This window comes from Dendropsophus ebraccatus, chromosome 10, assembly GCF_027789765.1.
Source record: "Dendropsophus ebraccatus isolate aDenEbr1 chromosome 10, aDenEbr1.pat, whole genome shotgun sequence".
Classification (NCBI taxonomy): domain Eukaryota; kingdom Metazoa; phylum Chordata; class Amphibia; order Anura; family Hylidae; genus Dendropsophus; species Dendropsophus ebraccatus.
In genome coordinates, this window is record NC_091463.1 from 76,640,897 (window position 1) to 76,657,748 (window position 16,852).

Sequence of the window (16,852 nt, forward strand, 5' to 3'; positions counted from 1 at the left end):
GGAAGTCTCCCAAGAGCTCTTCTGCGACATCTAAAAACAAAACATAAAAAGGTCATTACATCTTAATCCTTGTTTAACATGATTATCACATACAATATAGTATTATTGTTATTAAAGTCAGTAGCCAAGGGTGGAATAGACAGAAAGACACGGACACTGAGCCCTGCACTGTTCCTGCCTACTTGCCAAGGACCGCCCTAGGCGGCTGCGGACAACCACAAGGGCGGTCCCTGCTCTGGTATGGGAGGTACACAAAACAGACAGACAAACAAACACAACTGATCAGTGTGGACAGACCGGGTCAGCAACGTTGGGCAGCAAAAGTACAAAATTGGATCCTAAAGAATAGTCAGGCAGAAATATAGAGGCAGGCTGCAAACAGGGAAGGTCAGGGAACAAAAGCCAAAAGGGCAGAACAAGATATATATAGAACAGACAATAGCAAAAGCAGGCAGGGACTAGTTCAATGACCAGCAAGGAGTATACAGACTGGGGGTGTTATACAGCAGGTCAGGGGTTTGGTCCAGAATACAATTGGACCATCCCCCTGATCTCCAACCACAGGCACCTGACCACAAAACACATCCACTGGCAGGAAGACCTGCCAGTCACAGAAAGAACCAAAACACAGATTAACCATGAAGTGGCCAGACAGAACTCAGCAGGTGAATTCGGGTGTGTCCATGAAACCAAGTGAGCAGACAAAATAAACCAAAGTTCAGACTAATGCAAAACAAAACACAGAAAACAAAACATATTCAAGAAAATCAGCGCCTTCTTGGCTGCACAGCACGAGCTGTGTAAAAGCTCCGCAATTATACAGTCCTGACAATTCTACATTATTATTCAAATATACAACAATATAATAGAACAACAATGTAATAGAACTATGTTTAACTCGTATCTGAATGTTCCCACCACAAATTAAATACCAAAAAATCTTAATTTATAAAAAATACACCATAGTAGCATTTTATAAATTAATATTTTTTTTTGGTATGTAATTTGTGGTGTGGCAGATTTTAGAATGGAAAACCCATTAAAAGATGGTTAAATAAACACAACATGGTTTTAAAGCACAAAATGACGAGTTTGTTAGATGTTAGTAAATATGGTGAAGCAAGAAACCAACAGGAAAAAAAAATTGAAAAAAAAGTCCATTTGAATACAGAAAGACTTTAGTTAAATCAGGGCCGATATCTCACACAAGTGAACATGGCGGCCCTTGCATGGGATATTGTCTGGCCTCTTAAGTGGATTCAAGGAAGCATGTCAGTGTGCTGACTGCATATAACTATAGATGTGTCTAGTGTTAGACTTTATTTATTTTATGTGTCCGCATTATTATGTATTAGGTATGATGTATTTATATGGGGATTAAATTGTGAAGGGGTAGAGCCAAAGTGCTCAAGCATGAAATTGTCGTTGACTTGGCTGTACTAAAATACAAACACTTGCCACAACTTGTGAATGCAGTGGTTAGGTCTACTTTATTTCGATTAAGTTCTTCTCTTTCATTGACTGATCACTGTGCACCAGAACAACAACAATGATTAAAAAATGCTGGGTAAACATACTCTACTATCTGGGATTGCCATTAATTTTGGCAAGAAACTATATTGACTGTACCCTGAGAAATGCCAAGAACTTTTCGACGCGTGACCTATCTGAAGACAATCCCAACAAATAGAAAATGTGCCAATGAGTGATAAGTACTTAACTAGCAGTCACTGGCAAACACAAAACCCGAACGTCTGGTGGAACAAGCACATCGTACTTAACAGTTGGGGACGATGGATTTTACCTGGGTTGAAACCCTGCTCCTGACCCTGATCATTTCATCAATCATCTACTCCACATGGAATTCCCTATACAGGACACGTAACCTGCCTCCGGGACCAACGCCCTTGCCTTTTGTTGGGAATATCTTGCACATAAAGAGAGGAGAGATGGTTAAATCGTTGATGGAGGTTAGTTTTGAAGGAAAAATTATGAAAACATTGCGGGTTAACATAGCATTAAGTACATAAAGTTATAATAACAGACCCCCACCTGATTCGGAAAGTAAAAGCCAAATTCCCATCGACTCTTTGGGCTTCTCTCGTCCAAAGTTAATGCATTTTATCTTGATATCCTCCATACTTTCTCTAACTCTCTGACAACATTCTCATGGGGCAGCGACTCAAGGAGGACTGTATTTTTAGGGTGTAGTTAGATCAGAGATTTGTTAAACGGTAAAGTACTACTTTTTGTTTCTGTAAAGCAGAAATCTTCAGCCTTCTAGCTGTTGCGAGATTACAATTCCCATCATGTTTGGACAACTAAGGCTTCTTTTAGTTTTGCAACAGCTGGAGGGCTGCAACAACAGCACATACAGATTTCCTTTTGGAATTCTTTAGTGTGACAAGTTGGGGTATAAAGGGGGTCTCCTGGCAAGGAACCATAAGGGGGTTCTCTGCGACCACAACCATGCATTTGTGGGGAGTTTTTTTCATCAGGTAGCAAGTGGGGGCCAGTATTGTATGGGAATACTGCCTCTCAGGTAAAGGCTGGTCTGAAAATGGCTGCTGAGAAGAGAGGAGGTGGGAGAGCTGGAGGGCTTTGTGTGAGCACAAAGTGGGAAATACCTGGAGGAGGGAGGAGGTGAGTCAGAGAAAGGAGGAGGGCGGGAGTCATGGGTATAAAGGGCAGGAAACTGGGTCAGTGACAAAGAGACACAACTTTTCAGATACCTCTCACAATATTATTTTAGATGTATGATTATTAGAGAAGAGCGAACCTGGAGCATGCTCGAGTCGATCCGAACCCGAACTTTCGGCATTTGATTAGCGGTGGCTGCTGAAGTTGGATAAAGCCCTAAGGCTATGTGGAAAACATGGATATAGTCATTGGCTGTATTCATGTTTTCCAGACAACCTTAGAGCTTTATCCAAGTTCAGCAGCCCCCGCTAATCAAATGCCGATCGTTCGCGTTCGGATCGACTCGAACCCGAACCCGGTTCGCTCATCTCTAATGATTATGCAATTGTCATTGTATTATGTAAAAGGTGGTTGACCCAAGGATTCATTCTGATTGCCATTTTGAAGTCTGTAAGGAATTTTCTCCTTGTAATGGGGCAAATTGGCATTGGCCCTAGTGGGTTTTTTGCCTTCCTCTGGATCAACACAGTAGGTTTATACTGTTGGTGGAAACTCCTTCTCAACCTTAATACCTAGGCAACTATTTATGTTTAGGCAGGGGCAGGGACAGGCATAGTTTTGCTTTACAGCATCGCTACTGTCAGGGTGGAGGGCCTATCTGGGTGGACCACTCTCAGGAATGGACTCTTTTAGTTTCCTGGATGAAGGGTCGTGATTTGCGTTGGGCCTCCCCGCTTGTGCTTTAACGTTGCAAATAAAGTTCAGCAGATGCAAAATTTCCGCCAAACTAAGGTAGCTTCGGGAGTGGGGTTAGCAGGTTAACCCCTTATGTATTTTTCAATATTCACCTTTTGTGTTCACATTGCCGCTACTTGCACATCAGGCAGTATCTTGCTTGTTTGCTAGATTACAGAAATGTTTGTATAATTTCACTAAACTTTTGGATCACCTTGATAGCCACACCATTGAAATAACGTCTATTTTTATTGGACAACCGGTATTCATATAAAAATAGCCATTGCTTAATAAAAAAAAAAAAAAAAAAAAATCATTATTTGTCAATACATGACATCGATCCAATTAAAGTGTCTGTCAGTTCTAAGGTGTGTGAACATAGCCTCAAGATGTGTACACATGTTTAAAGAGCTCTTCCAATCAGTCAGCCCTAATGTCTTTCTCCAAATTTCCTGAGACAGCGTACAAGCCCTGCTCCTTTGAAAACAGGAGTGCTAATATCCTTTCAACCTATTCTCAGTTTCTTAAACTACAGGATCCATGTATTCATAGTCCACACTATTCAGCATAATTTGATTTCCTTATTACAAAACGATAACACTAATTTCCAGCCAAAAGTAGCATCACGGATTGGAAATTAAAACATAACTTTTAATAGCATGAATAACGTACTGATATCTGTCAGGAAACACGCCAATGATGTATATAACAAAAGTAATAATAAATTATCAACCAGTGATCAACCAGCAGTACTCACCAACTCTCAAATGCAGTACACCACAACCAGTATAACTAGAAAGCGAACTATATGCCTGGGTTTGGGAGGCCCTGGTTATGTGTTAGACGCAGGGGTGGAGATCTGCAATCCCCAGTCAATAAATGTGATAGAGGGGATGGAGGGTAGATAGGGTAATAAATTCTAAACAGTCCCTATTACATTCCCTATTTCTCTCGTGTCCTAAGTGGAGTGTAAGACCCTAACAAGGGTGGCCCCGCATTGGAACCTAACACAGCTACCTAGTACACCCTGTATACTGATGAGGCTAACTATCTCACTAAAAATAGGGTCCTACACTATCTATAGTGTGCTAGTGGACTGCTAAATGCAGTCTCAACGCTTTTCATCTCCCACAATCCTCAGGAGACTAGATATGAGGAACGATATAGTAAATATTCAGTCTCGATGAACACTGCTGATCGGTGATAGTCAGTGTGTGAAATGTTTATTTTTAACTTTCTAAATAACACCTGTAATACTTGACTATATACTATAAACTTCCTTTCTGTCATTTGCTGTTATATACCATTACCCACTTTTGTTACTATTCTTAATTTCTCAAGCTATATTTTAAGATACACTGTCGTCTGTTGTAGAATGTACTGTTATTTTATAACCGTAATACACTGTATTACATTGAAGAAATAAAATTAGAGTACCTGTCATCAAAAATTACTTTTCAGATGTCATCAGACATGTGAAAATGTATATATCACAGTGGGTCTCACTGTTCAGACCCACTGCGATCAGGAGATATAGCTGTGGAGAGAGTGCAGAAGCGGTGCCATTCACTCCCCGGCCGTAACTCTGTAACAACCGATTCTGACCTTGTCTTTGAAGCTACATTGTCATAATAAGTGCTGGTCGGGAAATGGATGGCGTGGCTGCTGCGCTCTCTCTACAGTTATATCTCCTGATCACAGTGGGTCTCATCAGTGAGACCCACTGTGATCAATAGTTATTTTTAATGAAAGGTATTCTTTAAAGTATAAACTTTTGACCTGTCACAGAGACATGCCAAAATATTTTATCGGTCCGGGTCTGAGTGTTCAGACCTCTACCAATCGGGAGAACAAGCGGGAGATGATGCGTTGACGCACAGTCCACTCCCGCTCTGTGTTAGACAAAAAGAGCCAGGCTCCATAGACTTACATTAGGTGCCCGAATTATTACGTGACACAGAGACAGGAGACCTCCCAACTGTAGAAACGGGTCTGAACACTCAGGCAGATCGAAACTTTTGACATATCTCTATTTTATACTGACAGGTACACTTTAAAATGTGCTTATTTGATGGGATTGTAATGATACGTCTCTGAAAATAATGTGTAATGCATGTTTAATATTTTCCAATTTGTAAATTGTCCTTCAGTTTAAAGAGAAGTACGGCTCAGTGTACACTTTATATTTTGGACACCATCCAGTAGTTGTCCTGTGTGGTTATGATGCTGTTAAGGAAGCGTTAATTGACCAAGCAGAGGAATTTAGTGGTCGTGGAAGGCTCCCTACTGTCGACCAATATGTGAAAGGATATGGTAAGCTTATCACTGATAGATATAGGTTTTATATATATATATATATATATATATATATATATATATACACACACACACACACACACAACAGACCAATCACTGAACTCAAGGAGAACAGTGAAAAAACCAATGGAGTACTCACTTCAGAGTCTCCACTAATGCCCCCAACAAAATTTGAATATGCAAAAAAGGGGTCAGTGGAGCCTCAGTTGCGAGTCTCAAAACACGGGAATAGCCAGATATCCCTCTCTCCAGAGAAGGAAGCCTGTTGCCAAGGGGTGCCTCCTAGTGGGGAGAGCACCAAACCACCCTGATACGTAGTCCCTCAGGTCTACGAATCAGGTCCATATACAGAAAGGGTTTATTACAATATATTTTTGTTTCAGGGGTCATTTTTAGCAGTGGTCCCAGATGGAGGGACCTGCGCAGATTTTCCCTTACAGTTCTAAGAAACTTTGGCATGGGAAAGAAAACTATTGAAGAAAGGATCCAAGAAGAAGCCCATTTTGTTATTGCAGAGATCAAATCCCAAAAAGGTAAATGATCACATTAAGGCTATGTTCACACAACGTTTTTTCAGCTCTGTTTAAAATGACATCCGTCATTTTGAGTCTAAAATAACGGACATCATTTAGCAGCCTGGCCTCCCAGTGCAATGGTGGCTGTTGGTACATTATTCTAGTTTGGGATTACTAATTGGTCTTTGGGTGTGGCCTAATTGGAAAGTCCATTGAATATAATAGTAATAACTGAGAAAGAACGGTGACAAAAGAAAAACTGTGTGTGAACAACTAATACGTTTGCAATAGAGTCTTACTGCAATACTAACCCTGAATTTTCATCCCTCTTATCTACCAACTTGGTAGATAGAGTGTGCAAGATCAGGACTTTTTAAAAAAATTTTCAAAATGTTTCTTCCTTTCTGTTTCCCCTCCTTCTCATTCACTCTTCTTCCTCCTCTCATAAATGTATTATTTGTATATTGTTTAAACAGAACAATTCATCGACCCAACCAGATTTCTGGTTCAAGCCGTCTCAAATGTCATTTGCTCCATTGTGTTTGGAGACCGCTTTGAATACAGTAATGACAGTTTCCAGAAACTCCTGACCTTGTTCGCTTCTGTATTTCGCGATATGAGCTGCCCGTGGGGGCAGGTAAGTGCACTACTATAATGCACAAGACAGCAAATATGTTGTCTAAACAGCTGATGTACCTTTCTTAGATTGATGTATTATATGGTGTTGATGTATTGTGGAGTTGTGGCTGCTGTGTGGGTGTAGGGTCATTTGGGCACTCGTCACGTTGGCCAGTAGTGGTGTTTGAACCCATCGCCGTACAAACAGGCACTGCGCTTGGATAACCCTAGTGTGAACAGGTGTATAGGTGCAGGTGCGCAAGAATAGACCAGAGTCCAATGACTTAACCAGGATAACTTGGTTTACTGATAAAAACTTCAGTGCAATACACGATAAATACACTATGGTAACTGCAGGTGCAGGCAGGAGATAGTAGTAAAAGTTGCAACATCAGGGTAGAGGAACGTCTTGCTGGCCCTGTCCAATGTAGCAATGTACTCTGCTGGGATAGCGTAGTGGAGAGTATAAGTAGAAGAAAATACTCACACTCATGTATAGAGTCACTAATTTGACTGCCTTTTGCCCTATAGTGTCAGCTTCCTGTCCTGCTAAGGTAGTACGAGTTCCCAGTACCCTGCGCTAGGTTGAGCAGACTTTCCAAGACTTCCCAGAAGAGCCGTGTGTTGCAGTAGGATACCTCAGCTTCCTTAACGCTATTTGTCCTACTGGGATCAGTACTTAGCTCCAGGTTACTGCCCTGTGTCTTGTAGAAGGTATCCCTGGTGTGGACAACATTTCCCTCAGAGGACGTCACTCCCTCCAGGGGTTTCTAGCACTGCATACTAGCGGTAGTAAGTTACATAAAAATAAATAAGTCTCTAGGTCCCTGACAAGCTCTCTTTGTTTGTCTCGCTAAACTGACTCAACTAGAAGACCCCTCCCATTAGGAACTAGCTCCCTTTATAGGGGTAACCAAGCTAGTGTGTGATTGGTGGGGCTGTGTGTGGGTAAGAAAAAAAGGATGAGATAGGTTGAAAAGAGAGGAAAACAAGCCTGCACCTGTGATTAGAGGAAACATAACATGTGACAACAACAGTAGTTGACCCATTCCTTCCTTCAGCTGTGCTCAGTACAGTAAAAATATAATACATATAATAACTACAGTGACATCTAGTGGGGAAACACACAATACAATCACCTTCACCCTCTTCTGACTTACTTTACCCAGGTGTTTGAGGCTTAGTGCTGGGACACAACAATTAAAGGTGAAGATTTTGAAATTGACGCCCTGTTGGAGATTGAGGGAGGTGACTGTTCCTTTTAAAGGAAGAGAAGTACAAATATTGTCATATCCAAGAATTATTTACAGGAGTATCAAGTCTACTGTATTTTTCAGTCCTCCTATCCTATTCTATTCATGGCTCCGTTCTCACTGAAGTATAGGCACCAAACAGCTGATTGGTGGGGGAGTTGAGTGTCAGCACCTTTTTCGAATAATACATATCTTTACTGATAATCTTAGTAACATTATTACTATTTCTTTGAAGTGAGAATCTTGTATTTTTTCCCCCCAAGATGCTGGATATGCTGCCATCAGTCATGAACTTTGTACCTGGACCGCACAAGAGAATAAACACAAGCTTGGATAAACTCGCCGATTTTATCAACGAACGAGTAAAGATGAATCAGGAGTCACTTGATCCTAACTCACCCAGAGACTTCATTGATTGCTTCCTCATCAAGCAGCAGGAGGTATCTGCAATAAGGTTAAGAAATAGTTAAAGTGTAACTGTCGTTTACATTTTTTTTTTTTTTTTTTTTGCAGAAATCAATAGTACAGGAGATTTTAAGAAACGTAATTGGGTTTATTAGCCAAAAACATGCATTTTTATTGCTAGATCGGCACTCGTTTTCTGAGCAATTAAACAGGCTGCAAGGGCTGCACGGACGTCGTTAGCGATCTCTGTGCAGCCCTTATCTTCAGTGTAATAAAATAAGTATGAACTTACCTTACCAAGTTCCCTGGTGTCCTCGGGCCTTCCCCTGTGTCCTCCGAGGCCTTCCCCCGTGTCTGCAGCTCTGCTTTCTGTTCCGGTCTCTACACTAGCAGGCTGCCTGCCACTCAGCCAATCACTGGCCACAGCCTATCTCGGACAGTAATTGGCTGAACGGCCACAGAGTAGGAAAAGGACAGACGCACCCTGAATGCTGACTCTCTGGCCACAGAAAACGCTGGATTCACATGTAGACTGCTCTGTGCTTGTCTGAGAGCTATTGAAGGTTTGCTACGGCGCGGTACTGTAGGATTGCAGGATATTGTTTCAGTGTGTATATAGTGTAAAGAAGCCAGCACAGAGCCTAGTCTGTATCCACACTGCAACTGAGAATAGAAAAAGCAGAGAGATGGAGTTTGCAGGTGAAAACTAAGAGGAAAAATGACATAAATTAGCTCCTCATGTTCTTACACAGGACAGCACATCCTAAAAAATCCCCTGAAATCAAGATAACTCTTAAAGTTATTTTGATATTGCTTTTGAGTATATTGCATTCATTATCTTATATTATATGTACTTTAATACTTTGTCTTATTATAGCTCATTATTGTTTAGCCTAAAAAATAATGTACATGTAGGCTATGTTCACACACAATAAAATACAAAAATACAGCCATAATTTGAGGTAAAAATTGTATTTTCAATGTAGCCTTTATTGAAGTCAGTAGGAAAGTGTCTATCAAAGCACGCACGGTACAGAATAATTGTATATGTGCGTAAGAATAATAAAACCACCTGCTCATTAAGTTCAGTTTTTGCAAAAAAAAAAATAAATTCACCTGTGCACACACTGTGTAAGTATAACCCTAAAATATTTTTTGTGTTTTCAGGAAAAAGAGAATCCTCACTTTGACACTAATAACATGGCAAAAACCCTACTCAACTTATTTTTTGCTGGGACAGAAACTGTCAGTTCTACCTTAAAACATGGACTCCTGATCCTTATGAGGTATCCTAAAATACAAGGTCAGTATTAGGCTATGTTCACACTACGTAAGAGACGGGCCGTTCCGTGACCCGGCCGGGTCACGGAACGGCCAGTCTCTGGCCGGATCATCTTAAGTACCGGCTGGATGATCTTTCCGGCTGCAGAGCTCTAATGCGGGCGCATCACGCACGCCCGCATCAGAGCTTCCCATAGCACACAGTGAAGCAAGCGGCCGGAGCCGCTCGTTTCATTGTGTGAACTGGCAGGGCTTTCTACATCCGGAATTCACTGAATTCCGGATGCAGAAAACGGACATGTCAGTTATTTGCGGCCCCGTGTGGGATCCCATTGAATGTGTATACGCTCCGGCCCGGATCCCATTGAAAGTAAGGCATTGTTCCACCGCGGTAAAAGTACGGCCGTTGTTGCCATCGGCAACAACGGCCGTACTTTTACATAGTGTGAACATAGCCTTAAACTGGTAGTTCACTATGGGCAATAACTTTGTAATCAACATGTCACTGAGGGATCCTTCTAACAGTGTATCACAGCTGGCAGACTCTCCTCTGCCTTAAAGAGTACCTATCATAAAAAAAAAAAAAAAAAAATTGACATTAGTAGAGTTGAGCAAACCTCGTCCAATCACGAGTGTGTGGCATTTGAATGGCAGTGGCTGCTGAAGTTGCAAGCATTGTCTGAATTGTCTGTCACAAAGATATGGCCAAGGAATGAATTACACAGCTGGGGTTGTGCCGGGCCCTGCTCTGAACTGCGCCACTCCTGGCTGCTATCAGCAACGGGGGAGCTCCTTTATTAGCCGACCTGACCGCACCGGCTAATAAAGCATTTACATGTAGCTGTCAAACCTGACAGCTGCCTTGAAATGCTTGGAAAGCCCCATCCCTGGTGTCTAGAGGTCAGACCTCCCCCCTGCGATGCGATTGCGGGGGTAGATCCATTCTTCTGCCTGGGCCGGGCCCCAGCACCATACTGACACTGATCCTTGCTCGGCAATCCATAGCTCTGGGCTGCAGCAGCCTAGAGCAATACAGCACTGATCTCATTGATCAGTGCTGTATTATATATACAGCATTGATCTCTGAGAGATCAGTACTGTTCATATAGAGGTACTCCAGGAGGACATCTAGTTATTGTAAAAAAAAATATATATATAAAAAAAGTGTTTTTAATAATAAAATAAATCCCCTCCCCTAATAAAAGTTCAAATCACCCCCCTTTTTCCATCTTGTAAACAGCAATATATAAATAAACAAATAAATAAATAAACATATTCGGTATTGCATGTGTAATCGCCCGAACTATTTCATTATCACATTCCTTATTGTGCACGGTAAACAACGTATATATATATATATATATATATATATATATATATATATATATATGCAAAAAAGGAGTCCATGGAGCCTCGGTTGTGAGTTTCAAAACACGGCAATAGCCAGATTTCCCTAGCCTGTTGCCAAGGGGAGCCTCTAGATGGGGAGTGCACCACACCACCCTGATAGGTAGCCCCTTAAGTCCCACTCGGTTGCGAGTATTGGAACATAAATAGGGAAGTACCAGGGTGGCCCCTTTTGTGTCAAAGTCTAACTCTGTTGCGAGTATTGTAACATGACAAGGGTTTACCAAGACAGACATCCATCCACAGACAGCTGTTTCAGGGTATTTGCCCCTTGTCAGTGTGGAGCAGGATTCTGGTCAGCAGGGTTGTATCATACCTGATGGATGTGGATTATTTCCTCTGTCTCTTATAACTATCTCTGTGTTTAATATTAACTTCTAATCTTTCTCATTATCATTTCTTTCCCAGCCAAACTGCATGCAGAAATCGACCGCGTGATTGGTGCCAACCGCATTCCGAACATTGAGGACCGCAACAATATGCCATATATGAATGCTGTAATACATGAGATCCAAAGATTTTCTGATATTCTTCCACTGAATGTTCCCCATGCAACAACGAAAGATGTTAATTTTAGAGGATACACTATTCCCAAGGTAGAAGAATGAAAAAGTGTATGACTAGTGACTAGTGGCTTGTTGTGCTGATCAAACTAGTGAATCGATAAAATGAGTTGTTCGTTTTATTTTTTTAGCCAATACATCAGGAGAGAATATACTCACAAAAACAGTATTTTATTATTATCAATATTTTTCCCAAATGTTAGTATATAGTTTATGCTATTGTCACTTTTGCAGACAGTTAATAGTGGTATTATTACCAGAACTTTATTTCTCTCTTTTAATTTTTTGGGTCATAATCCTATTGGAGGGCCCAGTTTTCAATCACTAATTAGGATCTACTGGCCCTTACAGTAGATTTCATTTAGTAGAGACCTTGAGGACCAGTTACTTTTTTTGTTCTGGCTTATGTATGTAGAGTGACTATATCACAGTAGTTCCATCTCCTATCTTTCCAGGGCACAGATATCTATCCATTGTTGTGTTCTGTTCTTCAAGACCCCACAAAGATTAACTGCCCCAGCAAGTTTGATCCTTATAATTTCTTAGATGACAAGGGATGTTTTCAAAAGAATGATGCCCACATGCCTTTCTCTGCAGGTATTAAGAAAAACTAATGAATGATGATAAGAAGTTTCTACTACAATTGCATAATAGAATTCTAACAAAAAATTCTCTATAATTATCAGATGAAGAATATCATTATTTATTAAAACTGACAACATGTCAGGAAAGCCGTCCATTCTTCTTTAAAGTGTCGTTTTATTTTTTATTTTTTGCAGAAGTCAATAGTCCAGGCGATTTCAAGAAACTTTGTAATTGGGTTTATTAGGCAAATATGCCATTATCTGCATTCAAAAAGACTTTTCCCAGCCCCTCCCCCTCTCATCCACTACTCATTATCTGGAAATCTTGACTCTTTTACATCAGTCGAGTTCTGTCTGTTCTATGGAGAGAAGGGGGAGATTAGTCACCAGCAGAGAGCAAAGAACAAAGGATTACACAGAGGGACCTGTGTGAAAGCCAGTATTCAGAGGTCAGAGAGGTCAGTGCTGACTTCAGAGGAGATAGCCCGGTGATGTAGCTGTAAATTAACTTTTTGTTGTCCTGTTTTGGTGCCTCATCTCCCTCCACCCCTCCCCTCTACATATAAAATCATGAAGACGGGGGGGGGGGGGGGGAGCTTCAAACTGATTTTTCTTGATAAAAAATTGCATTTTTCAGCTAATAGACCAAATTACAAAGTTTCTTAAAATCGCCTGTACTAAAAAAAAAATTTAAACAGCAGTGACACTTTAAGCTGAACATGCAATACCACACTTAACCACATGGTGTGCTCTTATAAAGTGATTTGTTTGTGAGTAACAGATGGCATAAAGGACTATATACTACTTAGCGGTAATAATATTACATTGTCACAAGCCAATAAATGCATGTGGCTGTAACTACAACCCTATGCGTTCTCCAATGGCTGTACAATGTTGCCTGGAAAATAATCCTGGAAAAATTGCAGTCATTGGTGAATGCATAGGAGCATGGTTTAGGCTGCTTGTGTTCATCTGCATGTAGGAACACGGTCTTATACATCCTAATTCAGGGCCAAGGGGGTGGTGCTGGATACAGAAAAACAGAAAATACTCGCTGTAACCAACTCCTTAAATCTTGCATTAGGTATAACACAGTGTTTCCAAGAATTTTCCTTTAAAGGGGTATTCCAGGGAAAATCAATAATTTAGCAAAGGAAAGGGTTAACCAAGGTTAACCCTTTCCTAATATACTTACCTGTTGTTTTTTGGCCCCCCAAGGAGATCTCCGGTCCAGTCACGTGATCTTGCAGCTTGTGGCTCGGATCCTCTTCTCCTTCCAGTTCGGTGACGTCACCTGGCCGGCGTCGCTCTCCGTCTCATTAGCAGCAGAGCACTGAACCCTGACTGGCTTGGTAGCTTGCAGCCAATCAGGGTTCAGTGCTCTGCATCCCCACACGCTTCAGAGTTGGGGTCCCCTGAGGCTGCAGTAAATTATCAGGGGTCGTTGGGCTCAGTGCCGGTCACCAGTTACATGGGCCGGCACTGCACTACAGCAGGCGATCACTCCGCAACCCCCCCCCACCTTGTCAGCGATGCCGACCGAGTCCCGGGAGGGGATGCGGCGGGCGGCATTACTTCATTCATAGCTACCAGACACCCGGCTGCCCGCCGCATCCCCTCCCCCCAGGGACTCAGGGTCGGCATCGGTGGGGAAGTAATGGGAGGCCCCCCCTCCCTGTGTCCCTGTCAGAGATCACTCACCCCCCGGAGCGTGCTGCGTGCCCCGATCTCGGCACTGGTCTGAAGCACCTGTACTCAGCTGACAGGCGCTGTGTACGGGGCAAGAAATCTCTCCTGCCTCACTCACACAGAGCCTGTCAGCTGAGTACAGGTGCCTGAGACCAGTGCCAAGATCGGGGCCAGCAGCACGCTCCGGGGGTGAGCGATCTCTGACAGGGACACAGGGAGGGGGGGGGGGGGCCGGGGGGGATCAGCAGCAAATACATATTACTTTGCAGGACTTCCCCCCTCCTCCCTGTGTCCCTGTCAGAGATCGCTCACCCCCACCCCCGGAGCGTGCTGCTGGCCCCGATCTCAGCACTGGTCTCAGGCACCTGTACTCAGCTGACAGGCTCTGTGTGAGTGAGTCAGGAGAGATTTCTTGCCCCGTACACAGCGCCTGTCAGCTGAGTACAGGTGCTTCAGACCAGTGCAGAGATCGGGGCCAGCAGCACGCTCCGGGGGTGGGGTGAGCGATCTGACAGGGACACAGGGAGGGGGGGGGGCGGGGGGGATCAGCAGCCGATACACATTACTTCCCCACCGATGCCGACCCTGAGTCCCTGGGGGGAAGGGATGCGGCGGGCAGCCGGGTGTCTGGTAGCTATGAATGAAGTAATGCCGCCCGCCGCATCCCCTCCCGGGACTCGGTCGGCATCGCTGACAAGGTGTGTGTGTGTGTGGGGGGGGGGGGTTGCGGAGTGATCACCTGCTGTTATGCAGTGCCGGCCCATGTAACTGGTGACCGGCACTGAGCCCGACGACCCCTGATAACTTACTGCAGCCTCAGGGGACCCCCACTCTGAAGCGTGTGGGGATGCAGAGCACTGAACCCTGATTGGCTGCACGCTACCAATCCAGTCAGGGTTCAGTGCTCTGCTGCTAATGAGACGGAGAGCGGCGCCGGCCGGGTGGTGACGTCACCGAACCAGAAGGAGAAGAGGATCCGAGCCACAAGCTGCAAGATCACGTGACCAGACCGGAGATCTCCTTGGGGGGCCAAAAAACAACAGGTAAGTATATTAGGAAAGTGTTAACCTTGGTTAACCCTTTCCTTTGCTAAATTATTGATTTTCCCTGGAATACCCCTTTAAGTAAGCGCTAATATTATTTCTAATATGACAAAAAAATATTTTTTTTCTTCATTAGGGAAGCGGGTTTGTCTCGGAGAAGGATTGGCCAGGATGGAGTTGTTTATTTTCCTAACAACCATCTTACAGAACTTCAGACTATCTCCCGAGAGGCAGGTCACAGATGAAGACATCAAACCCCTAATGTCCGGGTTTTCAAATATTCCTAAGAATTATCGGTTGTCATTCATCCCCCGACTTTAATATTGGACAAGGGGATTGGCAGCGTTGCTTCAAGTGGTTCTAATCAGTTTAAGCTATGTGACTTTATTCAGATGTAGTATTTTAGTCAGCATGTTTAAACAAGACCAGTAGTGGGTCAAAGACCCAAAATGGCTGAATTTCCACATCGTCTTTTTTAGACAAAAAAAACAAACCAAACATCCAATATTTCATAATGGCTGCCGTAAATAATGAATATCATTCATGTCTGTTATTATCATGAAGATGTTGTGGGAACATAACCAAAGGGTACAAATATTTCCATAATACTTTTTGGCCATGACCACACAACATCTTTTTTTTTTTGACATTTGACTGCCGGGGGGGAAAAAAACACACCCGTCAAAGAGTTAAAAAAGATGTTGTGTGGTCCTGACCTTTCTCTGTTGCTCCGACTCCTGATTTTGGCTTAAAATACTGACCAAAATGCTATGTGCGAACATGGCCTCAGGGTAAAAATAAATAAAAGAAATAAAAACACAAGTCCAGGAAAATCGCTTTCCTTTAGAAAATCTGGTTTTAGAAAATTATATAGACCTGTAATTTACTTCTATTTAAAAATCTCAAGTCTTCCAGTACTTAAAAGTTGCTGTATGTCCTACAGGAAATATTGTTTTATTTTCAACATTTCTGACACATTTCTGAGCAGCAGCTAATTCCCATAGAAAACCTCTTCCTTCTCTGGACAGTTCCTGACATGGACAGAGGTGGCAGCAGAGAGAACTGTGTCAGACTGAAAAGAAAACAACATTTCCTGCAGGACATACAGAAGATGATTAGTATGAGAAGACTGGAGATTTTTTAAATACAAGTAAATTACAGATCTATATAACCTTCTGAAACTAGTTGATTTGAAACAAAAAAAATTTGCTGGATAACCACTTTAAAGACAGTTACAGCTATGTCAAAGTATCATATACAATGTAATAGGTCCCATATAATGCACAATGTTTGGTCATATTATTCAGGAATTTAACACAGTTACATAAATCTTTGCATTTGTCTATTACAATTACTTTGTGGTTACTTTGATTACACATTAGACATGGCATTTTTTATGACAGGTTTTGCATTACATTTTGTGATAAAATGACAGATGTCTTTAAATGTGCAATTGATCCCGCAAAAAACAAGCCATCAGGTGGCTGTCTTAATGATTTCTGGCATTTTTATAACTCCTTATCTTTTTGACTAGGAAAGGGGTTCATTTTCAGAAAATTTCTAAGGATCTATTATTAAAAACAATTATAAACTGAACTGAACTTTTTTTTTGTCATCCGATAGAACACCATGAATATTTTGCTGCGCTCAGTGTTTATTCCATCATTGTGTTTGTCAGTGACCCTTTTCTCATCATTACCTTTTACCTGACCAGTAGTGATGAGCGAATACTGTTCGATCGAATAGATATTCGATCGAATAGTGAGATATTTGAATATTCGATATTCGTACGAATATCCCACG

The 16,852-nt window shown here is 42.2% G+C and overlaps 1 protein-coding gene across 2 annotated transcripts; it reads left to right on the forward strand.

Annotated features, from left to right (window-relative positions):
- The first annotated feature begins 1,726 nt into the window (after positions 1-1,726).
- On the forward strand, positions 1,727-16,645 carry LOC138766106 (cytochrome P450 2G1-like). 2 transcript variants are annotated; one of them, XM_069943453.1, is made up of 9 exons: positions 1,729-1,970; positions 5,526-5,688; positions 6,075-6,224; positions 6,683-6,843; positions 8,341-8,517; positions 9,650-9,785; positions 11,579-11,766; positions 12,189-12,330; positions 15,186-16,645. In XM_069943453.1, exons 1-9 carry the CDS (start codon positions 1,794-1,796, stop codon positions 15,368-15,370), a joined length of 1,479 nt encoding a protein of 492 aa, XP_069799554.1. In that variant the 5' UTR covers positions 1,729-1,793; the 3' UTR covers positions 15,371-16,645. The 2 variants fall into 2 exon arrangements, with proteins under 2 accessions (XP_069799555.1, XP_069799554.1); XM_069943454.1 differs by lacking the exon at positions 12,189-12,330 and having other exon boundaries at positions 1,727-1,970; positions 15,186-15,261.
- The last annotated feature ends 207 nt before the right edge of the window (positions 16,646-16,852 follow it).

Excerpts from the sequence above, each read along its gene's own strand:
- LOC138766106 (XM_069943453.1), top strand. The coding sequence starts at position 1,794 with ATGGATTTTACCTGGGTTGAAACCCTGCTCCTGACCCTGATCATTTCA. Across the intron at positions 1,971-5,525 it reads TGGTTAAATCGTTGATGGAG|TTTAAAGAGAAGTACGGCTC; the intron begins GTTAGTTTTGAA and ends ATTGTCCTTCAG. Across the intron at positions 12,331-15,185 it reads CCACATGCCTTTCTCTGCAG|GGAAGCGGGTTTGTCTCGGA; the intron begins GTATTAAGAAAA and ends TTTCTTCATTAG.